At 36.9% G+C, this 26992-nt stretch overlaps 1 protein-coding gene across 5 annotated transcripts in view; it reads left to right on the top strand.

The window, feature by feature from the left end:
• The window catches only part of disp (RND transporter family member dispatched), a 258859-nt gene that overhangs the window by 8574 nt on the left and 223293 nt on the right, over positions 1-26992 (top strand). For 4 of the 5 annotated variants that reach the window (XM_073962465.1, XM_073962466.1, XM_073962468.1 and 1 more), the window contains exon 10: positions 737-2205. In XM_073962465.1, the coding sequence (XP_073818566.1) occupies positions 737-2198 (1462 nt within the window). In that variant the 3' untranslated portion in view covers positions 2199-2205. Of the gene's footprint in view, positions 1-736; positions 3133-26992 lie in introns of those variants that run through there. The other variant, XM_073962464.1, reaches the window with a different exon arrangement.

Here is a 26992-nt window from a genome sequence, read left to right as displayed (position 1 = left end):
TTGGAAATTTTTACCCAAGGTTTTTCTAGTGGCCCTGTTTACAGCGTTATTATGTTTTTCGTAGGCAAGTATGGTACAAAACCCCTACCTATCGATATCCCCGGCAAATTTTTGAACTTTAATCCAATTAATATTTTTATGGGTTCATACGCCCAAAATTTTGGAAACCCCAATAAATACATAAGTTTTCTTTTTTGGGAAAAAACGTGTTTTACTCCACACAGACTGAGGGTATATCTCTGTCGGCAAAGCCGACTTTTCAATTCTTATGTATTTAATAAGCTCACCAAACCCTATGAAGGTCGGTCAATTAGTTTTCGAGCTATCGTTGGCACCGACTTCAAATATGCCATTTCGAGAAACACACGTATAAAGTTTTTATGCTACATAAAAATCGCAATTAATTGTTCCCTTCCCAATGCTCATTTCTCAGCAAATTTTGCTACCTGTATTTCAAAAAAGCCAATACATTTTTTTCGATTTGTTGAAAGTGACAAGTAGAGGTAACCCCTTAAATGAACTGATTTCTTTATTTAAATCAAAAACTTATTCTACTTAAGTTATAAAAGACAAACATTGCTGACACAACGCTTCCTACGGTCACGCCACCAGACGTAATACGATTCCATCAGCACAGCAAAGCACACAATTGCAACAATGTTGCCTGTTAGTTTGGCGGCGTTTTGCTAACTTATACATATTTATTATTCATACATATTTTTAACTCCCATTACAGGTGCGTTAACAGCATGGATGATACGGATCGCACTCCATGTTGTGATGTCTCAAAATTTCCCTATGAACCCGAAGTTTTTGATATCTGCTTACCCCAAATCATATCATCACTGTATGCAACACCACGTGAATATTTTTGGCCCGGTGTTGCAGGGCCAAAATTTATGGCATCACCAAAGACATACGACATTAACAATACGCTGAGCGAAGAATTGGCCAATACCACGTTGGATTCAACTGTGGCCGCAGCTAATATTACAACACCCCCACCTATTGTCAAAGCATTGGTTGTGGAATTTGAATCGAATGTTTCATTTTCAACGCTATACGACAAAGTAAAACAATTTGTTGAAGATGTAGAGACTTGGTTTCAAAATGAATTGAAAACAGCTCCACCCGAAATGAAAGATGGTTGGTTTGTTAGTGATTTAAAGTTTTACGATGTTCAAAATGTTCTGCCCACATGCACCTTGGTGGCCATAAGTGTGGCAATGTCAGCCTCGCTGGTGGTACTACTGCTGGTTACCTTAAATATTTTGATATCACTGTATGCCGTAATAACGGTGCTATTGACGATATTTGTCACGGTGGCCATACTAATTATGTTGGGTTGGAAATTGAACATTTTGGAGAGTGTAACGGTGAGCACAGCCATTGGTTTGGCTGTGGATTTTAGCCTGCATTATGGCATACATTATCGTCTATCGCCGTCATGTGAGCGGCTGGCTGCGACACAATTTTCTTTGTCGCGTATTATTGGTCCTACGGCAATGGCCGCCATTACTACGGGTATAGCTGGGGCCCTTATGCTGTTCTCCAGTGTATTACCCTATCGTCAAATTGGTATATTTTTATTGGTTGTTATGTCGGTCAGTTGGAGTTATTCGACATTTTTCCTTATGAGCCTGCTGAAACTATTCGGTCCCCAATATGGATTTATGCAATTCCAGTATCCCAGAGTTAAGAAACGTTCCGCCACAAATGGTGGCATTAAGTTCTATGAACGTAAACCAAATTACATAACGGCCAGGGAACAATTACTTACACCCTCCAGTTCGGCAGTGGGTGAGCTTATAAATTCCGAATCCCATGAACTCGAATCACTAACCTCAAATTCAATGATTAAAACCATCTCTGGTACAGAATGTTCAGCACAAAGTTTTTCTTTAGATTGCGAACATTTGTTGAATAACAAAAAGTCCTCCAATACACAATTGGCCTCACCAGTAGTCACTACGCATCATCATCAGCAGCAGCAGCATCACCAGACATACCATCATAAATGCCCGCCGCCGACGTCTACAGCATTTAGAAATGGAAATACCTATTCAGCGTTGAATGTCAACAGTAGTGGCGGCAGTGGTGGGATTAGTGGAAGTGGTGTCAACATTTCCATAACTCCTATTGACATTGCCGATGATAAATTAGACACAAGAAATGACATCAAAGAGACATCCAGTTAAAAATAAGGTATGTTTGTTTGTATGTTTATTATTAGTTTCATATACATAGAATAGATATTGTTAAGCTAGAATTACATAATTTGTAAACAACTTTGTAATTATAAATTAAATAATTTATGAGTTAGTATAAATCAAGGAACGGATTGGATTAGTTTCCGAAATACAAAAGGAATTTTGAATTCTTTTATTGTAGAATTTAAATTACGAAAAAAATGACTCGGCTAAGCGCGAAAACATAGATCCATCCGAACCAAAGTGTAGATAGTTAAAAAAATAAGAACTTGTTCCTGTTAGCATTATTGATGAGAAATATACGTAGATATTATGTATATCCTGCAGATTGTTTTAGTCTGTTGTAGAAGTAATATTAAACTACCACACCTGCAATTGATTTGATTGCAGCAACTGAATATTCAAATGTTAGGCAAATTTGCCTAAATATTTAAGATCGCAAATATCCCTGAAGGGAAATGAGGGGCTTCTCTGCTCAAAACAGAGTTCGGATTAACAATGTAAGCAAAAATATATAAAAATTTAAAGAAGATCGTTAAAAGTCAGCCTATTATTCTCGGCATAATATTTATAATTTGGGGTTTTTAATGGTTTGTTTCTCTAAGACGTTACGAATTCAAACTCGTTCGAATTACTACCAAATTCCTGTTGTTATAGGAAATAAAAACAATTCAGATATTTTTTAAAAAAGCAGTAGTTTGGGAAGCAGTTCGAACGTATTTTTTTTTCGAATCGTCATAGTGAAACAGCCAATAAGATTTTATAAAAACCACTTTATAAAATAAATAAAAATTAAATAAGAATAATAACTAATTTCAGTGTAAAATGAAAAGCCATAGATATACTAGAAAAATATTGATTGATATAAATAAAACTAAACTAAGATAATATGCTCAAAACTCCGAACAGGGACACACAAAAATCATAAATAAGAAACTCTAAAAATTAAAAATTTAATAATAAGTGTTATTTTAGAAAATAAGTCAAGTTTGTTGATTACAAGGTCAATGTAGGTATCCATGCTTCGCTTGCCATGGACTCAGTGCAACATTAGGGTATCTAGTTTTAAATATTTCCAAGCCTGCATTGACCTTTCATATTAACAACAAAAATCTCGTAATTATAATTGGACAGTGGAATTTATGTTAATCAATAATTATGTTTCCTTTTTTTAATATTTGAAAACACTTTTGCTCTGTTAAAGAACCTGCAAGAAGCTACTATTTTTTACTACGATAACAATTTTTCCTTTATGTTATCGGAAAAAATAGTAAAAATTAGTAGAATCTTGCAGTACTGGAACAGACCATTTACTTACAGGTGCAAATAACAAAAGACATTCGTTGTACCACCCGATTTATTTATTTTAATTGGCATTATAGATTCTTCCAAAAATGAATGAATCTTTGTGCACATTTCTGTAATTGGAGGTTTGTCCATTGGTAACCTGCAAAATGGATTTAATTCGAAGATAATTGAATTACTTGAAATTAGAAAGTACCATTGTATGGAGCTACATTGCAACTTATGTTTGGGTTCTCACTAGACTTTGGGTTAATCGGGTATGTAGTGTGTCTCAGACACACTTCACGCCTCAAGCATTTTGTCCGCCCCAATTACTACTTCTTCTTTATTTGCGGATCCGTTTTTCGGATATTAAGCGACCATACAATGTTATAGTATTACATTTGAATATGTTTTAATATTTTATATTATGAAATTATTGACAGCTCTCGGTTTTTAGCAGCATGTAGCAGATTTGTTTCACATCTGTATCCTGTACACTCTTGGATGTTACTTAGCCAGTATATCTCTCTTCTGCCTCTTGGTCGTTGTCCTTCTATGGTACATTTAATAATACATTGCATAAACTTGTATTTATCATTCCTCATCAAGTGTCCAAGGTATGCGGTTTTTCTTGATTTGACAGTGTGGAAGAGTTGTCTGTCGAGATGCATTCGTCTTAGAATTTCTTGGTTTGAAGTGTGCGATGTATAGGGCACCTTTAGAATTCTTCGATAGACCCATATTTCAAAAGCTTCAATTTTTTTTTTTGATCTGCACTTTTGATGTTCCAAGTTTCTACAGCTACAATTACTACCATTTTTTGTAAATTTCTTGGGACTAAGATTCATTAGGGTATTTAAAAAGAGGAGTAGACCCTAGATGTCCATAAAATACTCGAAAAATATGCGTAAATGGGGTGAACGAAATACTTGGTGTCAGAACATACCCGAATATTCCATTTCCCCCCTATCGTATATTTCCAGATTAAAAATTGGCTGCCGGTAATTAAACTATCCATCATTTATATTTCTCCAATACAACATAAAGCTTGCAAGTGATCAAACTTCACACTATTCTCCACCTCATCAATTCAACATAAGGTCTCACCTTTCTCCATCTCACCAATCCCTGAATAAAAGTCACACAATTCAGAATTCATTTAGTTGTTGTGATTTTTATTTATTGGTGTCCAAAATAAATGAGAGAGAATAGATGGGAGAGTAATGTCCCTTTATTAAAAAACGTCTGACATAGCTCTCATTTGAATTCGTTATTCTCTGTTGTTACGACAACGTGCAGGCGTTGACATCAATGCTTATACCCTCAGCCTTTAGGCTAGAAAGGGTATATAGACTTTCATACGGGCAAAATGTGCCTCATCGAAATAATGGTTTTAGACCCCAAGTATGTTTGGACGAAATGTGTTTCAGACAATTTGGAGTCGATTGAGCAATGTCCGTCTGTCTGTCTGGCTGGCTGGAGCGCACGATAACTCTCGAACGGATAAATCGATTTGGTTAAAATGTTGGCATTCGTAATATTTTACGCAAACTTAGTTTAAGTACGAAGATGGGCTATATCGGTACACTCCTTCCGGTACCTCCCCCACAAAAGTTGGAAAATGTTCGGAAAATTTGTGCGCACCATAACTCTTAAAGGGAGTAACCGATTTGGTCCATACTTTGCCTATCGTGAAATGTGTACCAGACTTAAATAAGGTTTCAATATGGACTTAATCCGTCCACTCCATCGGGTACCTCCCACACAAAATTTCGGAAAAATTCAGTTTAGGACCTGGTCTCGAATCGCTTTGATTTTTGTTTACGCAAATTGTATTCGCTGTCCTCTATACGACGCTGTAAGTTTCATTAGGGGCAAGTCCATACTTCCTGAGAAAATAGCCTGAAAGTTACAAAAAACCCTATGACACCGTGTGTAGTGGTTAGGGCGCAAGATAACTCTCGAACGGATCTGCCGATTCGGTCCAAAATTTGGTTTTCGTAATATTTTGTCCAAACTTAGTTCAATTTCAAAGACGGTAAACTCCTTCGAGTAACTCCCACACAAAATTTCGGAAAAGTTCAGTTTAGGACCTGTAGTGGGATTCTGTAACTCATTTTTGCTGTTATCGATAATTGTCGGTAAAATTAAAATGCTTATAATTTCGATAATTATCGAAATTTGTCGGTAAGTTAACGATGAATAAAAAGCAGTCGCTAGCCTCTACCGATACAAACAGTGATGCCAACTTTTCTTTATGTTTTTAGTCATAATTTTACCGATTTTTGTCGGTAACAGCAAAAATGAGTTACAGAATCCCACTATTCTCGAATCGCCTTGGTTTTTGTTGTAACATCTTGTATTCACTGTCCCCTATACGAAGGTACAAGTTTCCTCAGGGGCAAGTCCATACTTCTTGAGAAAACAGCGCGAAGGGTATAAAAACCCCCTATGGCACCCCCATGGTCTATTTCGGTCCATTCCTTTAAGTACCTTTTCCGCAAAATTTTTGAACTTTAATCCTAATCAACATTTTTGTCGGTTCATACGACCAAAATTTTGAAACCCCCTAAATACATAAGTTTTTTTGTGAAAAAGGTGTTTCAATTTGCCCAGGCTGAGGGTATATCTCTGTCGGCAAAGCCGACTGATACTTTTTTACTTGTTTTAATTGACATTATAGATTCTTCCAAAAATGAATGAATCTTTGTGCACATTTCTGTAATTGGGGGTTTGTCCATTGTTAACCTGCAAAATGGACTTAATTCGAATGTAATTAAATTACCTGAAATCGGAAAGTACAATTTTTGTTGGAGCAACATTGCAACTTGTGTTTGGGTACTAGACTTTGGGTTAATCGGGTATATACTGAGACACACTTTACGCTTCAAGCTTTTTGTTCGCCCCAATTACTACCATATTTTGCAAATTTCTTGGGACTAAGATTCATTAGGGTATTTAAAAAGAGGAGTAGACCCTAGTAGGGCCATAAAATAATCGAAAAATATGCGTAAATAGGGTGAACCAAACACTTGAGGCGTGAAGTGTGAAGTTTGTCTCAGAAAATACCGGAATATTCCATTTCCCCCTATCGTATATATCCAGATTAGAAATTGCCTGCCGGTATTTAAACTATCCCTCATTTTCTATTTCTCCAATACAACATAAAGCTTGCAAGTGATCAAACTTCACACTATTCTCCACCTCATCAATTCAACATAAGGTCTCACCTTTCTCATCAATCCCCGAAGAAACGTAACACAATTCAGACTTCATTTAGCAGTTGTGATTTTTATTCATTGGCGTCCAAAATAAATGACAACGGCTGACATAGCTCTCATTTGGATTCGTTATTCTCTGTTGTTACGACAACGTGCAGACGTTGACATCAATGTTTTTATTTCAGATTTACGTTTCCGCTTATAATAAAAAAACAAGTATTCTGTAAACTGGATATGTTTTCTTTTCGTTATCATTACTTCAGTCTCCAAGCCAATTCATAACTATGCGTTGTAACGGCACCTAATGCTCCGTTTGCTGAGACAGCTTGCGTTGGACAGGACATGTCCCAGAAATTTAATTATAGAAGGAAAGACGGAGTGTTGGAGGCTTCGAAAAGTGAATATGGATGCCTCTACTCTACATAATTCCTTTACATTAATGTTGTTGAATTCATTATCAGTAACAAGTTTCTAATTTTCCCAGTAATAAAAATATATAACCTCAGTTTTTCTACTAGAGTTAGACGGTTTCGGTCTTCTAAATGGAAACCAACAGCATGTTTAGAAAACTTATCCAGAAATATTATAAATGCTTGCTTGGAATTCACATACATATGTGTCAACATGGACAATATCATTAATGTTTAATGGAATTTCTACAGGGTGTCACCTGGCCCAGTAAGAATTGAGGCGGCTGCACCAACCAGATCTAAGTTGCGCCAACACGACTCTCGTTTGTCTTGGCAGCTGCTGTTCTTCCGCTGCCAAGGGTGGTGGATGATCTTCGAGGACTATATTCACACTGTAGGCTGCCAGAGCCTCTGCAACCGCATCAGTATGAATGTCTCTTAAACCTGCCTGGTATGCACGTTGATCTAGAGGTTCTCTTTTATATCTTTAGACCTCTCTCTCTAGATCTATATAATCCCCCCTAACTCGCCTGGGTGGTTCAGGCATATCCAGCAGATGGTGATTTGGGTGGTCTTGCCTATAGCATCCAAGCAAGTACTGCATCGTCAACATCCTGTTGTGACGACTCACAGGAAGGATCTTTGTCTCCTCATGTAAATGGTCCACTGCAGACATGAGGTGACACCATGTAGCTGTTCTCAGGGCAGCATTCTGACAGATTTATAGTTTATCCCATTGCGTATCACTTACGTTAGCAAACCACGCTGGCGCCGCATAGCTTACCACAGATCGGCCTATCGCGTTGTATGTGGTTAACAAGGTTTCGCAGATAACTGTAGTATGCTGGGACGATTTATACATGCTATCGAATGTGACCCCTAGGACTTTGGGGTAGTTTATGGTCGGAATAGTTGCACCGTCGACCTGCACATTGAGTGGGAGCTTCATTTGCGCCGTCCATGTGGTGAACAGTGTGGCTGTTGACTTAGTGGTGGATATTTTCATATTCCTCGCGTGGAAAAACTCTACAAGATCAATGAGATAGGCATTTAGCCTTTCACAAACGTTACCGATATTGGGACCTGACGCCATGAGTGTACAATCATCCGCGTACGTAATTAACTCAATGCCGTCGGGATGGCGTGGAATTGCAGAGAGGTAGAGTTTAAACAGTTCCGGAGATATCACCCCTCCTTGGGGAACTCCCTGCTTCACTCTACGGGGTTTGGATTTCCTGTCTCTGAATTCCACGTATGACTGGCGACCACACAAATATTTGATGACCCAGCGTTTCAGACAAGGCCGGAGGGTAATATTCTCGATATCCTCGAACAGCCTAGCATGGCTGACCGTATCAAACGCTTTGGTCAGATCCAATGGTACCATCACTGTTCTGTGACATGGTTTGTCCTGGTTGAGTCCTCGTCCAATATATGTGGAAATGGCGTGCAGTGCTGTTGTGGTACTGTGCTGCTTCCGGAACCCGTCTTGATGATTTGCAACTGGATAACACGTTCTGATGCTGGGGAGGAGTAATGCCTCGAGTATCTTTGCTACTGGTGATATAAGTGAAATCGGCCTGTACGACTCACCTTTAGTGGCATCTTTGCCAGGTTTCAGCAGCGGGACCACTCTGCCCATCTTCCAGGCATCGGGAACTATTAGGGTGGCTAGCGATAAGTTGAGGACCTTACTTAAATACTCGACTCCTGGGTCATCCAGCTGTTTTAGCATCACCATAGAAATTCCGTCAGGTCCAAGCGCTTTGGATGACTTTGCGCCTCGGATAACATCTGCAACATCATTCATCGTAAATTGTGGCGGTTCTTCTTCGGCTGGAAGAGATCGCAAACGACGCAAAACACTTCTGTTCGCCCGGACGCAATCGGGGTGCTCGATAAATTGTCGGCAGAAATAGCTAGCACACCTCTTCGGATCTGTCACAGCCACGCTGTTAAACGTGACAGATGTCCGATCGTCTCTCCTACCAGGGTTCGATAGCGCCTTAACCGTTGTCGACAATTTATTACAGCCGGCTCCAATGTTGCAGCACTTCAGATGTTCCAACCACTTTTTCCGCTTGTGTTCACTGACTAATCTATTGAATTCCATTGTCAGTTCCCAGACTCTGGGGTCGTTAGGGTTCGTACGGCGAAGCTCATCGCGCTCATTAGCTAATCCCGTCGCCTCTGCTGGGAAATTGTGTCTTATTACAGGTATGCGACCAGCAGGGATAAAGCGAGCGGCTGCAGCAGTGATGATGTATCGGAACTTCCTCTCTGCTACCCGAACATCAGAGGGACTGGGCAGTTCTCTGAAGCGTTGATTAGTGAACTCTCTGAAACCTTGCCAATCCGCTTTTCCATGTTTATGGAATGACGGGTTGTGGCAGTCTCCTCTAATCCTGGTGGGTGCGTCCTCGTTCGCAGTGCAGAATGTGGAGCTATCTATTTGGTCAGTCAGATCTGTACCTCTCTGGTCATTCCCTAGAGCTGAATGCCATAACTCGTGATGTGCATTGAAATCCCCTAGGACCAGCCGGTTATCACCTCGCAACAGAGGCCTGATGCTAGGCAAATAACGCGGGGCACAGCTATTGACCGGCGGGATATACACATTCAGCAGTTCTATCTCGGCGGATCCACACCTTACCGCTACCCCCATACACTCTAAGTATGGGTCACTAGAGTCTAGCTCAGGCGAGATAGGTCTGTACTGGACAGACTGGTGCAGTAGGAATGCAAGCCCTCCACCCCCACTTCTCATACGACCATGGCGAAGAACGTTGTATCCATCACAACTCCGAAGACTGCAGTTGTTGCCTAGCTGTTATATGGGTGGTACTACCAATTCGCCTTATCAACAATCTAAAGTCAAGGGCATGAATGAATATTTTCTGGACTAGCCGTGGTTACTTGACTCGGGTTGCCGACTCGCAACATTAGAGTTTCTCATGCCTGTAAACATAATCACATATTAAAAAAATAAACAAAGGAAACTTGCGTTTTTTCCATGAGCTAAATACAAACAACATTACTAATGTCTGGTGTATTTGACACGGGAGTGCACTTCTCCCCCCCCTGATTATACGCCTATGGTAACATAAGCACTCTAAATTTAATTGTGTTACCCCTGAATACTGCTCACCGCTAGTCAGCAACGCCCATGGCCCAGCTACTCTCTCCCAAAATACAATTTAATTTTTCATATTTAATTCAAGAAGGTACAGTCGGACCTCGATTATCCGTGATGGTCGGGACCACGGATAATTACGGATAATCGATTTACCCGGATAATGGAGGCTATGCTTTTATGCAGTTTTTGAACATATTTTGAAGTAAAAATGGCATAGTGTCGTACAATAATATGAAAATCTGCATTTTTTTTAAGTTTGTTACGGTAATCCTCCAAAATGTTATAAGATACTTAATCAGATTCATCTGAATTGACTTTGTCCCATTGTTTTTGTGATACCATAAATACACAAATTGTGTATTACGGGAGAATTTCCAGTTTTTGTTTGCTTACCTTTTGTTCGCTTAATCAAATAAATTGGAAAGTGTTCTATTAATGCCGGGTAATGTAGTTTATAACGAAAAATAGAGAAAATGGAATAAAGTCCAACATTTCTTTTCTATCACGGATAATGGAGGTTCCCGGATAATCGATTCACGGATAATCGATTCACGGATAATCGAGGTTCAACTGTATATTTATTATATAATACATTACTTATAAACTACTTACAAACTAAGTATTAATAATAATTCTGCCGTTGCTGTTGTTGTTGACCCAGTCCGGGTGTGTCCAGTGGTTGTCATTATATTTTTGTTCAGAATTATTTAATTTTTGTTATTTTTTCTTAAGGTTGAGTTTGGAAAAATTTCAGTTTTTTTCCTTCAGTTGTAATTATAATTATTGAGTTGGGAAAATTTTCAGTTTTCTTCTTTCATTCCAATGCATTAATTTCATTTTGTTTCAATTAGAATTTTACTTCTTTCAGTTTTGCACAAAGTTCTTCGCATGTGTTTTTCAATTTTTGCTTTCTTTTCTTTTTGTGTTTTCTTTTCAGGTAACATTAACAATTTTAGTAAAAATTAGTTATTTTTTTATTGTTGGTTTTAAATGCGAATGGCACTTAGACGATTGGTAGTAAAAAGTGTACTGCATTTAATAAAAATGTACAACATTTTAATTTATTGGCAGCAAAATCACATGTATTGTCTCATTTTCTTCCATTAAGACTCAAAGACTTCCACTTAAAAATCTTTCCGCGCACGACAACGGAACGACCAGACTATTTGACTACTTATGTCAACGTTCAGGAATCAATTGCCTGTACATTTTTTTTAGAATAAAAACTGTTGTCTCTGCCAGCAGATCTCTTATGTCCGTCGGTGTATGTTTCCATGGGATAACGGATAGTGAGCAAAAAAAAAAAAAAAAAACAGGAAATTAGCCAATAACGAACGGAGAATACGAACTCGATGCACACACAGCGTTTTTTATAGTTTTGGCATCTTTTTTTATCGTCAAAACAAATCCCTAACAACTCTCCTCTATTATTCCTAGTTTTAACATGTCTGTGATTTGGCGTCGATTTCTTCTTCATGAACTTTTGGGTATCTATATATTTTGGAATATATCCATCAATGTAAAAGAGCTTATTGAATTGTTTTAATAATTTTGATAATAATCTAATCTCCTCAGTATTTAAATTTGTCTGGTTCATTAGATTCCAAACTGGACTTCGCACTGTTTCCAGTGTACATACGTCAAATATCCCAGAGGGGTATTCGTCTAAAAATATTTTGTACTTCTTTACTTTAATTCTCGTAAAATATCTTGACCGATTATAGCATGATATTTTTTTCCTACTAAATCATTGACCATCCATGTCATGAAACCAGAAGTGTGAAATTCCTCTGGATATGGAGTGGTCATTTGTTTAGATATTTCTGTAATACCATTTAATGTCCTAAAATACAATTTATGTTCATTGTTCTTTATCATGATTATCATTTTTTAGAGAATTTGGGGATATAATACTCCTTGTCGAACCGGTGTTAACAAGGCAATATATTTTTTGATCCCTGATCGTTAGTCTAACTATGGGCAATTGTGAATTTGGGCCTCTGTGGTAAAACTTTTCATCTTGCTGGATATTATCAGCATCCATGAAATATTGATTTGAACTCGGTATAGTCTGTGTAGACATTTTACTTTGTTCTGAGTTATTTCTATTCTGTTGGAAATATTCATTTGTATTTTTGGTTTGCCCTGAAAAATTCTGATTGGGTCTTTGGTTATATTTTTTGTTACTATCAACATATTGTCTTCTGCTATTGTTCGAAGATGTATTTTCTGTACTAGCAGATTTCTGATTATTTGAGTAACTTTGTCCTGAAAATTGACTTCTTGGACTTATCTGATTATGCGTTTGTGTTTTTATATTATAATTCATATTCTTCCATTTTTCAGTTAAATTTTTTGCCAGCATTTTTGCGGTGTCTATAATCAATGGCCCTTTTATCATCTAATAGTCGTAGTCTAGTATATTTATTTTTAATATCTTGAAAGCTTTCTTCGTCAGATATGTGGGCTCTAACATGTCCGTCTATCTTTTCTAACAGAAGATCTACCAAGTCTCTGCCAACGTTTTGGGGCTCATAAAGTTGGCCTTCTTAAGTCTATCTCATAGAGCTCATTAATTTGATATTTTGCAGAAATAATGTGTTCAAAAAGTTCTTCTAAATTATCGACTTTTACCTTTCTACAAAAGTTGTAAATTTCCGCATAGGTCTCTTGGATTGGCTGTTGATTCGTATTTCCTCTTTTAACTTTTGCCATGGTGTTCCGACTACCAGCATCCGGATCCTACTGCCCTTGTATCTTTTCGTTTGCAACTATGTGCAAGCCTTACTTCAAAACTACTTGGTTTCCATGACAAAGCTCTATTGCAGATTCAACAGAACGGATAAACGCCCTTGGATTGTGATTTTTATCCAGAGGTTTTAATCTACGAAATTGATCAATCAGATCTTTAGGACTCAGCATTAAATTATATTGTTGTACCGAGGGTTCATTATGTTGCTCTTGAATTCGTTGTTGTTGCTGAATTTGTGGCCGTTGCATTTTTTGTTGTTGTTGCGGCTCCAATTGCTGCTGTTGCAGGATTATTTCCCCCTGTCGACGAATTACACTTTCGAAGTCTTCCATGTCGCGATTATTGTCAAACATGGAATTCCTTTATATTGACATTCGTTTATGATTTAATTTTTTTTAATAAATTATAACTTTTTGTTTTAATTTCAATTTTAAAATTTTTATCACTTTATATTCATTTTTTGCACTGTCTATTAAAAGTTTTTTTATGTTTAAATTTTTATATTCACTTTTGGCAGTTTTGTTGAGATGTGTGTTTTACTTACTATTTGTATGTAAGTCGAGCTCAATCTCATATTTGTTGTTTTCAAATTTAAAAACAACAAGTTTAAAGTGGGAAGTAGTTAAAATTGATTACTTTTACTTACATACAAATAGTAATTTAAATTTTTATTTTATTGTTCCTTTTTAACAAACCTAGATATTTTTTCTGTTTTATTCTTCAAAGTAAAACAGTTCCGACTGCGCCAGTTAAATGGAAAAAATAATAAACTCCGTTTTAAATATTTTAAGTGTTTATTTATTTGCAGTGGTCTTAAGACTCACTTAAACATTATCATTTTAATAGTTTGTTTCATTGTTTGTCATTCAATGTAGCGAAAGGTGTTTGCTTACACTACATTGAGTGACTGTCTGGGAGTGTGGGAACGAAAATAAAAGTGTCAATTTTTTTTTTGAGACTTTTGTTTTTCGCTAATCTCTACAGACAGAAGTTTATTTTATTTAATTATAATTAAGGGAGAAGGGTTGGGACGTAACTCGCATGATAGGCATCGGTATTCGCCAAATTAATTGCGCTTCTATTGTCGCATTGTAACAAAACGGTATCTCTGCATACGTGACCAAAAAACTCCTTTTGAAACTGTCGAAGTCACTCTGCTTTTTGTACTGCAGCATACATTGTCATGTACTCGACTTCTGTAGTATATAAGGCCACTGTCGCTTGCCTTTTACTGTTCCAACTAATTGGGCCTTGCTGCATAAAAACATATCCAGTGCAGGATCGTCTATCAGAAATGTCGCCTGCATAATCAGCATCACAAAAACCATAATCATTTTGCATAAAAACCAACGCCGCATTCTTGCTCCCCTTCAAGTATCTGAAGACTTTCTTCACTGCTGACCAATGTGTATTATCAAAACAATTATTGAACTTACTCAGGTAATTAACCGCATACGCCAGATCAGGACGAGTTCCTTGAACTAAGTACAGTAAACATCCTATGGCCTCTTGATAAGGTATGTTACCTGATATGCTTGACTTGACGTCTGGTTTCTTCAATTTTACATTGACATCAAAAGGTGTGGATATTGGCTTGCACCATATTAAAACGACGTAAAAATTCATTGACATGCATGGCCTGGTCAACATAGATTTCACCTTTATCTCGATTTCGTGTGATATGAAGTCCAACACAATTTTTAGCTGCACCCAAATGGTTCACTTCACTCTGTTTTTAAACGCATATTTATTGAAAAACAAAAAAAACAGTATGTCATCGACGTATATTGCTATGAAAAATATTTTGGGGCCTCTTATATTATAGTAAATACATGGATCCATCTTCGATTGTCGTAAATTGAAACATTTTAAGGTTGCATCTAATTTCTTATTCCATTGACGACTTGCTTGTTTTAGGCCATAAATTGCCTTGTTTAGTCTGCACACCTTACCGACAAAATCGCTTTCAATACCCTCCGGTGGCTCCATAAATATTTTTTCATCTAGGTCTCCCTGAACAAAGGCTGTAACCGCCGCATCCATTTGCTCGATGTCTAGGTTAAACTGAACCGCAGTTGACAACAAGTACCACATAGACGTTTATCGGACCACTGGCGAATAAGTTTCATGAAAATCTATGCCCGGTTTCTGGAAACACCACTTTATGACCAGCCTTGCCTTGGGTTTAATGACGTTACCACTCTCGTCACGCTTTCTTTGAAACACCCATTTACACTTTATTGATTTCGCACCAAGGGGCAACTTCACCAATGTCCACGTATTATTCTGCATTAAAGACTGGTATTCACTTTTCATTGCTTGCCTCCACTGTTTGGCATCCACGTCTTCTAGTGTGAATAGATCTTCAAATCCACCTGCCTCCACTGTATACAATACTCACTTCTATTTACTGGTTTTGGTGTTCGAGCAGAACGTCTTACAGTGCCATCAAAATTTTCTTCATTGACCACAACATTGGTATCTTCTCTTGTAAGCGTCTCATCAGACTCGAAAAAGTCTAGTGAATCATCAACATCACTAGAATCACCATCCTCACTTGTCCCGTTTCAATCTGTAATTGTGCCATCGCTTGCATTGTCATTAAGAACGGGATCAACATTCACACCATTAACTACCATTAACTGTTCCATCACCAACACCAGTGCCATCACTATCAATATTAATTGTTCCATCACTATTAACAGCTGATCGGAGACAATCATTACAAAAACAATAATCATCATCGGCTACCATACATTTGTCACGCCAGAATTCTCTCTCTAAAAACACGACATCACGACTTTTCACAAAGAGGAGTGTATCTGCATTAAGCCGTTAAAAATACACTCTTTTGATTTGGCAACCCACTTTTTCATTTTTTTCTTTGGCTGGTATGCCATTGCACGACATCCAAAAGTCCGGCGGCAATAGCGGCAGAAACAGAGCGATTGATGACGTGAACGGCATTTGCAACAGCCTCGTCCCAAAATTTCATTGGCAAACCAGAATGGAATAGCATACAGCGCTCTCTCTCTACTATTGTGCGTTTCGCTAGCTCGGCCACGCCATTTTGCTGGGGGCTGTATGGTGGTTTGATGCTGTATTCCATATCGTTTCAATTTTTCCGAGAACTGTTTGTTGTAATATTCCGTGCCGTTGTCTGTACGCAAGCATTTTATTCCTTTGCCAGTCTCATTTTCAACTCTGGCCTTGAACTGCTCGAATAATGCTGGTACCTCCGTTTTTGACTGCAAAAATATATACAAAAACTTTACGTGTATGATCATCTATAAATGACAAAAAATACTTAGCTCCCGATTCCTTCCATCGGGCCACACAGATCCGAATGTATGAGCTCAAGTATATCGGCTGAACGAGTACCAGATGATTTATATGGCTTCCTTGACATTTTTCCTTTCAAACACGACACACAGTTCTCCTTCGATGGCATATCGAATTTCATACCATTGACCTGCTCCTGTGTTTTCTTCATGTCCGCATAATTCAAGTGACTCATCCTTGAATGCCATCATATCAAGGTCATATGTGGTGACTGCCATGCACATTTGTTTAGTGTTGCCATCCAATCTATTTATTTATTATTTATTTAAATATATTATTCTCTCGTTTGGCACTAGCTATCACTTTGCCGCCTCTTTTAACCTCACACTTGTTATTTCGGAACTGACGGTATAGCCTCTGCTTATGACTGACTGATAGTAAATTCACCGAAAGGTTTGGTACATAAAGCACGTCGTAGAAAGTTATGTCCATATTTTTCCCATTCACAAACAGTTTGAACTTTATGTCACCAATACCTTCAACTGCCAGTTTCTCCTTGTTGGCCACAAAAATTGCCTTCACTGTAGACGGCCGAATACCACTAAACCACTCTTTCCTCATAGACATGTGTAGGCTGGCTCCCGAATCAATAAACCAATTTCTATCATTGGTTGCCCTCGCTACAAACACTGTGCAAAAACTACTTTCCTTTTTGTCAACGTTCTTATTTTTCTGGCAATTTGCAGCTATGTGGCCAATGCGGCTACAATTAAAACTTCGCATTCTTTTCTTGTGAAACTTCTTTTTGGCTGCAAGAAACGCCGCGTCACTGCTCTCATTTGATTTTTTTTACATCTTGAAGCAGTTTGGTCTTGATGGAGTCGCCCGTAATCTTTACACCAGAGCTTTCGATGTCCGTTATCATCGACGCGTACTCCTCTAGCAATCCTGCTAAGAGTAGTGTTCCACCCCTTTCGTCGCTCACCGGCATGTCAACTTCCTTCAACTTATGTGCCGTAGACACGATTTGACTTACGTACTCTTCCACGCTTCCACACGCTGCTAAACTGGTGGTAATTAGCTGACGCAACAGCCCAACTCTACGCGTAAGTCCGGAATTTTGGAAGGCAGACTTCAGCTTGTCCCATACCTCCTTTGATGTCTCGGCATCCTCTGTATGGACATAATTCACCTTATCAACCAAGAGAATTTGTTTTTGTTTTCGCCTTGGTATCCACTTTTTGGTCTATTGCTCCCGAGGGATAAACTCCTTGGACGGTATCCCATAAATCTTCATGTTGCAGCAGAGCTTTAACAGCGAACGCCCACGTTGTAGAATTCTCTCTGCCAAGCAACTTTTCGATCACAAAAGTCGTTGAAGCTGACATCTTCTCTTGAGCAAACTTTCTTCTGCACAATTTACAGTCTAAGATAATTCTATTTTACAGGGACTGGGCCCAAAACCTGTTGTGATGACCCGTTTATAAAGTCTAAGGGCCTACATCCCGTTGTTGAATGTATGGTATTGTTATAAAACGTGATTATTTGTATATTTTTTCTTCTACGGTATCGATCTCCTTGTCAGCATCATGTCTAAGGATCCTTATGTGTTCATTTATCGTGTTGTACAGCCTTTCAACGTCGGACTTGGATGGATGATTGTTATTTGATGTAAAGTGAATTTCTATATTTCTTTCCTTTAGGAACTCTAAAAGGGGTAAAACTTTAAATCCTTACTCATTATCTGTAACAATTTTCTTTATACTTCCCATAATACCTAAGTACTGAGTGAGTGCTCTTCTATATTCTATCCATGTTCGATTCTCAATTTTGATTGCCTGTGCAAATTTGCTGAACTTATCAATAAATATTAGGTACATGGTTTTTCCTAGACTGTAAAATTCGTCTATATGTATTATTTGTTCTGGTCCGTTTGGTGGTTCGGTGATTTGAAGTTTCGGTTTTATGGGATTCCTATCATATTTTCTCCTATTACAAATGTCGCAATTATTGATGAATTGTGTTATTCGTTTTCTGAGCTTGGGATGTGATAGATACTGGAATAATCCTTCATGAATTTTCTGTAATATCCATTTAGTCCCAAGAATTGTTTAATTTGTTTTGGACTTCAGTTACAACGTGTCCAAGGAATTCGCGTTTGAGGAATTCGCATTTGTCGAGTTGTATTTTCAAATTTGCAGATTTGAGTCGGTCCAGTAAGGAATTCAAATGTTCATCCAGGGAGGTCGAGAAGACAATTATATCGTCTAAGTATACTAGGCACACTTTATTAAGTAGATCTCCTAAAATTGTATTCATAAGGCGTTGGACTATGGCTGGAGCGGTTCTCAGCCCGAATGGCATACGAAGAAATTCATAGTGACCTCCTTCGACTGAGAACGCCTTTTTATGTAAATCTTTATCCGCGATCTCTACCTGGTGAAATCTCTTTGCAAGATCAAGAGTAGTAAAGTACATACTCCTGCCGATTTTGTCGAGGATTTCATCTATGTTTGGTATGGGGTAGCGCTTATGGCTTTCTCGTTTAGTTTACGGTAATCTACCACTAATATCCATTTTTTCTGTCCACTTGCATCGTCTTTTTGGATACTATCCAAATTGAAGCAAAATATGGCGAATTTAACGCTCTAATTATTTTGTTTTCTAGCATTTCATGAATTTTACGGTTCACCTATTCCTTGTGTATGTACGGATAACGGTACGTTTTGGAATGGATAGGAATGTCGTCAATAGTATTAATTTAGTGTTTAATAGCGTTTGTGAAAGTTAGGATAGAGTTCGTCTGATAGAACAAAGAGGAATGTTTGTTTATTAAATGTGCAAATTTCGATTTTTTCCTCGGAATTTAAATGGTCAATTCTGATTTGGTCTAATAATGGCAAGTCACTATAATTTTCATTCACTGTCCCTTCATCTGTCATGTAATAGTTTTCCATAGTTACTGGCCATGAATTTCCAGGTTGTACATGAATTATTCCGTGACATTCGATATTGGTGTCTGTTTCGACCTTAAAATTTTGGGAATTGTATATTCCTTCCCTAAGGATCAATTCTCCGCTGTGAGAACGGACATCTGTAATCTGTGTCAGTCCGCACTCTACAGTGGTGACAAATTTAACGGTACGGGTATTAAAAATTTCAAGGAAATAAGTTTGTTATTTATTTTCAGTCCGCACTCTACAGTGTACTTGGAAACTTCAAGGAAATAAGTTTGTTATTTATTTTCAAAATTGTGCTCATAATCTTTGTATTTACGCAAAACATCATTGCCGATGATGCCTTCGTATGTGTCATGAAATTTACACTCAAATAAATCCAGTCCTGAAAACATTGATACTTTATATACGGTGTCAGTTTTCACGTTACTTTGTAATGTTTTGATATTCAATGAGGGAACATTGATTCTCCACTTGGGGTTACATAGTCCTGGGTTAACAATCGAATGTGTGGCAGCAGTGTCTATTAGAAACTTTTGGTCGTCTTTTAATATTATATACGGTAGTTCGGCGGAGAGGCTGCTAAAGGAAAATTTTGAATGTTTTCATTCTCATATTCGAATGAAAAAGGTTGGTCGTCCTCTGGTTCGTTTGTGTTATTGTCATTATTATCAAAAATTTGTTCTAACAATTCCTCTTAGAATGTATATGACCCATCGGAATTTTCAAAGAAGTTGACGTCCATAGGTTCAGGGGCTGGTACATTATTTTCCCTTGGGACATACTGATGAGTGTTTAATTGTCGTTGCTGAATGTTCGGATTAGGATTATGATAATTAGGATTATACTGCCGCAAATTTTTGTTATTAAATTGTCTGTTGTTATTTTGGTATGCTCGTCCGTCGGCTTGTACCTTTGTGTTATTGTTTGTCCTGTTCCTATTGTTGATGCCGTTAGGATTATTTGACTTGACGGGTTTGACGTTGTAATACGCGTATACTGACTTAAATAAAATTCTTATTGCATCTTCTAAACTGCTTGGGTTACGACAGGTCAGAATAGTTTTCATGGGCTCTGGTATTTTTTCTTTAAAAATATTTGAGGCGCTTTGCATATCATTTAATGCGATTTGGCTAGTTCCTGCGTTATTACCAATGATCATGCTGCTTTTGTTGTTTAGACTCCTCAATCTGTCTTTAATTTCATTATAAAAGTCAAGTGTATTTGTTTAAAAAAAACTGCTCTCATGCGGTCGAATAAATCTTCTACATTATACTTTTCCCCGAAGTTATTCATTAATATATTTTGTTTAAATACGTCCAGGATTGAGCATGGAAATTAATTTAAATGGTTTCCCTTGCTTTGCCGCTAAGACGACTTTTGATTAAATCGGAAAATACATGTTGAGACATTTCGTCGTATTGCCTGAGAAACGGATGTATCCTATCTACTAATGTTACAAAGTTGTGTAGGTCTCGTTTGTCGCCGTTGAATTCAGGGAGTCTCAAGGTATTTGATATGGTCAAGTGATATTGTTGGATCGTTAAGTTGTGCCATCTTGAAGGAGTGTTAAATTAAGATGTATTAAAAAAATGTGTTAGAAATTTTGTCTTGATCTTATTCGTCTGCGTCGTCTTCTAACAATTCGTCTTTGTTGATTATTATCCCAATGTCTGTTGTGTTCGTTGACTTCGGTCAAGTATCCGTCATTAGAATCAAACCCTGGATCTAAATCTATTTGCTGTACTTCTATAGACTCCTCTAATTCTATATCTGACACGTAGTCTGAGGTTGTACTATTTGATTCTGTATCACTCATACAAATATACTAATATTCTATATTAAAGCTTACGGATTGCAGGTTCTTCTTTTGCTGGTCCTTGTTGATTGATGGTATTTTTGTTGGCTCCTTCTTCACAATTTCGGTTCTTCTACAAAAGCTTGCGGATTGGAGATTACTCTTTTGTCGATCTTTGATGATTTGTTGGCTTCTTCTTCACAATCACAACTTCTCCTCCTCTTCACAATTTCACTACAACCTCGATCTTCACTATTTTCACAGACCCTTAGTATTATAAGGGTGAGTTCTTTTTTCACTTATGTATTGACAAGGACTCAGGTCCTTGGTATTATAAGTATAGTGCTTTATCGATTTTAGAAGATACGCGTTACTTCCATTAATTCGGAAAAAAGTAATGTCTTTCTGCGACTGCGCCAAAAACGATGTTGTTATTATTTTTTTAAAAATGAAACAACCTTATTTATTTTATGAGTAACACTTTATTAAATTAAGGATTTATTGTTCCTTGTTTACTATTATTCCGCAGTAGCAATCCAGAATGCCGCCTAGCGGATCCTCCGACGTTCATGTTGTTGCTGCTTGTTTACTTCTGACTGTCGCCTAAGATGTTTCCTATGCCGTGCGTTTTGTTGATGGTTGTTTTCGTCAAAGTATCAACCAGACACATTGTTGCTTCTTGTTTACTTCTGACCGTCGTCTAAGAACATGTTACGACGTGCGTTTTGTTGCTGGTTTTTTTTTACATCAAAAACGCCAACCAAGCCAACCGCATTGTCCCCCGTTGTTTACTTCTGTGCATCGCCAAAGAAGATCCTACGATGTGTGTTCTTTTGCTGGCTGTTTACATCAAAAAATCAAACAGGCGCATTGTTGCCTTGATTTCCTTTTTAGCTACTACAACTTTATCCTGTAGGTCCATGAGCATCCTCAATTGAGTGTAGCTTCAAGTATTACTTTAGCCTTTTCAGTTTTCTTCAGACCAACCTGCAGAATCTTATGCATGGCATTTAGCTATGCTCAGATTTTTGTAACTCCTGGTTTCGGGTTTTTCGTTTAATCTTCCAGGTCAAGACTAATGGGCCGATTCCGTACAGCGAGACGAGTCATGTCGCGTCGTCTATCGACTCTGCGACAAAATTTAAAAAATTCACTACGTACAGCGATAGAAAATAATCGTCGATAACAAGTTATTTTTTTAATTTTTTTTTTTATTTGTTAGTAAAAATGAACGGCGACAGCTAATTTGTTACGGCGACAAAATTTGACGTCGTCGTGCGACTTTTGCCATACGTAATGGAAAAATTGCAACTGGCAACGCGACACGACTCGCCTCGCTGTACGGAATCGGCCCATAAGTATCATTACTTTATTCAATCGCCCAGTTAATGAGACCTAGAAGTTTCTCTATTTAATCTTTGATTTTTGTTGTTGTCTCATTTTGACGCAGCATAATTGGTATCAGTTTTCCTTAAGGACAATCTCCAGACTTGTGTGATAGTTTGTAGGACTTCACTTGCGATTCTTCGGTTCCGGCCAATGATACGGCACGAATGACCAATGAAAACGGGGATCTAGCTTCTGTAAAGACACCACGTATTTTTCATTGAGTTTTTGTAATGCACTAATTTATTGTGATATTTTGCCATCTATGCCATGTAAAATTTGATTCAAGAACCGATTGCATTCATTTGGTGCGATTTGCATAGCAAAAGACAGTCTATTGATTCGATATATGTATACCTCGATTCGTCAAAATTGTTTGTATCTCTCTGCTCTCTTTATCCACTCTCACATGTAGGTATGCCTTGGTAGTTTTGCAAAAATATTTAGAATTGGCTTTTGTGCAGTTTCCAATTGTGGATTTACACAAATTTTGTAATTTAAACATATTTGCATCTGGTTTAGGAATGACGACCATTATTTTTCCGATGCCTATAAGCAATGATCCTTCTGTCATCTAGTAACATGAACCTAGTATATTTATTTAAAAAATCTTTAAGAGTCTCTTCATCAGATATATGAGATTTATATTTTCTAATAGAAGATCTACCGAATCTCTATGAACGATTTGTGGCTCATATTTTTTTGTATTTTTAAATCCACCTCATAAAGCTCATTTCAATCATATTTCGCACAAATAAAATTTTCAACTTTTACCTTTCTATAAAAATTAAATTATTCCACTTCCAGCATCCGTATTCTCCTTCAATAGTCTCCTTGAGTTTTTTTCATTTGGACCATGTGTAAATTTAATACACGAGATTCACAACTTCTTAAAAAAGGTTTTTTTTTATTGGAAGTATTTTGGTTTTATGCAGTATAACCACCAGGAATAAAACACTTTAGTTCTCGAGGGGATGTTCACAGCAACTTTTACTTTATTAAACTGGCAACTGCTCTCTTGTTATATTACAAACGTAACTCAACCTAGAATATTCTATCGATAATTTCTACTACTAATTGTTACGTAATTGATACTTAGATAACTAGTTGATTATCGATCTTAAACTATCGCTGTATTTTCGCATGAGTTGTACAGATGGCGCTTAATATATGTGTTGCTCATTGTGCATTTCATTCACAATATCCAACATTTTTATTTGCATTAAAAAAAATATTTTATTTCTTACAAAACCGACTAAAGAATACAGTCTGACTTTACTTAATTTTCCTATCGTATTTATATGATTTTTTATTAATTGATGTATAAGAATTTTAATTTGGAGTTAATTCTGATTGCCATAAATTTTATTAAATTGTCATTAATTGCAAATCACATCTACTTTTTGCATACATTTACTGTATATGCTCCTTCAATAATTAATTCCAATTTAATTTTATTTTCCGCACTCAATCTCTTAAAATAATCGAATTGTGGTCGAAACGCACAATGTACAATTTCACCTCTGTATTTCCGCCCCCCATTTGACACTGTCACCATTATATATCCAAGACACTCTTATTTTGTACCGCAGTAGCTAACCAATTCGGTCAAAATTCACTTTTACTTTTGGAAATTATTGTAGAGCGAAATAATAATACGTTGATTCTGTTCATAAACAATGATTGATTTTGTTTCCAAATTATTATGTCTATACTAAATCATAATTTACATTTTTAAGAATATAATATCTAAATACTAAATTAATTGTATTTGTGTGAGTGTAGGCGTGAAATACGAATTTGTGGCCAAAGCTAATTTCTTCTTTAGAAGAAATAAAACGCCATATTTTGACGTTTATTATTTGACTTTATTTTATTTGGATTCCATATTTTAAGTTAAAGGATCACCACTTGGAAAGAATAAAAAAAACACTAAGGCGCAACCAACAGCGTCTGGTAGAAATTAAACTAACTTTTTTATACATTCAAATATTTAATTAGACAATAACTTTTTATTTACTTTTCACTTTGACAAGTTAAAATATAACTTTTAATTAATTAATAAACCGGATCGATTCAGCTCGCAACCAAGACTAACTCTTTCTCGTCATTCTTGTTGGCTTATTGCTTGTCCAATCGAGTTGCAACAACATGCGCCAATATGCAGACACTGATGCAGCAACAATCGTTTTCCCATGAATTAAGGGCAAGCAGGCAAATTGAAATTAGACCGGATACACGTGTAGAAATTATTAGATTGTTGGTAAATTATTTATTGCTGATTATGACAAATTAATTTGGCTGGCATTGTCAGCGGTGTTGTTAACTTTTATTAGCTCGGTGCTGTCATTACAGAGGTTTATTGTTAATTCCACCGATGCTATAAACTGCATTAAATTTTTATTTTCAAGTGGCTTTAGTCTTCTGAATTGCTCGATTATGTATCTAGGGAATATGTATAAATTTGATAATTCGGTAAATTGTTATAATTTATAATTTTAATATTCACTTTTTATGTGTCAATAAGGCAATTTATTTTTTGGGTCTCGGATTGTAAGTTGAACAGTAGTAAAATTGACATCTTGCTGTAAATTGTCAACATCCATAAAATATTTTCTCGAACTCGGAATAGTCGCTGTAGACATTTTTTTTCTTCGGAGTTATTTCGATTTTATTGATTTGTATTTTTACTTTTACCTGAAAGTTTCTGGTTGGTTTTTGAGGTATACTTTTTATTATTATCAAAATATTATGTTTTATTATTTTGTCAACTTTGTCCAGAAAATCGACTTGATTCCGTGATTGGGGATTGGCGATGCCTATAAGCAATGACCCTTCTGTCATCTAGTAACCTGAGCCAAGTATATTTATTACTTAAAAGGTATTTCAGAGTCTCTTCATCAGATGTACGGGCTCCATATTTTCTAATGGAAGATCTACCAAATCACTATCAACGATTTGTGGCTCATATTTTTTTATTTTTAAATCCACCTCATAAAGCTCATTTCATTCATATTTCGAACTTATAAAACTTTTTCAACTTTTATCTTTCTACAAAAATTAAATTATTCCACTTCCAGCATCCGTATCCTCCTTCCATAGTCTCCTTGAGTTTTTTCATTTGCGACCACAAGTTTATTTTTTATTTGCGTTAAAAAATTATTTTATTTCTTAATCCATCTCAGTTTCGAATTCTTCAATATAGGAAGCTCCTTGGACATCCGAATCTCTTGCGATATAATCAGATTGAAATAAAACTCTGCTCCAAGCAGTACCAAACTGCAAAAACGTCCAAAAACTGCATATTTGCCGGAATTACTTTTTCAGCGAACTGCCTTCTTTATTGACAGAAATGTAATTGAATTTAGAACGAAAACAAAACCATCACCATAATTAATGCTAACTAAACATATTCTGCAATTCGGGCATTGACACATAAGTCAGCACCTTATTGCAGAATTATTTAATTGTAATGAAAAGTCTGTTATATCCCATTTAATTAAACACAGTACAATTTCGGAGAGAAGTTGCCACTGCGACTTCTCACAACTTTGTTTGAATCAAAACTGAAACTACAACTTATTGTCTACTTAAACCTAAGTGTTAAAATGGTATTGTTGGTCGTGGGATAACGCTGAGCCAGCATTATACATGCTGGCTAGCCTGGTGGAGTGTGAACGAATATATTCCCAACAATGTATAGGGATAGAACTACGAATGTGGCGTGATCGCGGATGGTATGTGCCACACAGAATGTGCGCACCAAAGTTTCAACAAAGTATTAGAATAATGTTACATACAGAAGGTATGGTAACATACACAGCTTATTCACACTACAGTAAATATTATTAACGCCCAGTTTATGTATTTCGAAACGAAAATGTGTGCGCATGCAAGACACCCAAACTTTAGTTTTTGAAATATTATTTCATTTGCTTTTGCTTCAAAACAAAAAACAAATTTGAAATACACACTCAAATTTGGTAGTTTTTCTTCCGCATTCGTTTTCTTATCGACATACATAAACAGGCCCTAAATGTTTTCATTCTTACAATTAGGGCACTGACATCTAAGTCAGCACCTTATTGTCGTATTAAATATTATGTTATTAACTATAACCAAATAAAATGTTACATAAGCAATATTCCCTGTTAACTTGTACAGCGTATGATCCAACTTCTTCGTAATCAATTGGATCAATGGAGCATCCCACGTCGAGTTGTCGTTATTCAGGGCTAGTATGCATTTTCTTGTCGTGTCATGCAGAGCCTTAATTGAAGCTGTCGAAGAGGTTCCATTTGGCTGATTTAGAATCCGATCTACCAGTGTGGGAACAAGAATGCGTTTATTGTTTTAACGCTCTTGAAGCAACATCCATGCCGTTTTATAGTTGTCTTCAGTCAACGCTAAATGGCTTATGAGTTTGTCAGTCTCGCCCGACAAATTGGTTTTGAGGTACCACATATTTTGGACATTGGCAACAGGCTGTTTGTCCACCATCTCCAAAAATAGTTCATAGAACTGACGTCACTTTAAACAATCCCCATTGAATT

This window comes from Musca autumnalis, unplaced genomic scaffold, assembly GCF_047663935.1.
Source record: "Musca autumnalis isolate F117 unplaced genomic scaffold, ASM4766393v1 scaffold_1, whole genome shotgun sequence".
NCBI lineage: Eukaryota > Metazoa > Arthropoda > Insecta > Diptera > Muscidae > Musca > Musca autumnalis.
The sequence above is the reverse complement of the archived record's forward strand: the minus strand, read 5'-3'. Positions and strand labels throughout refer to the sequence as shown.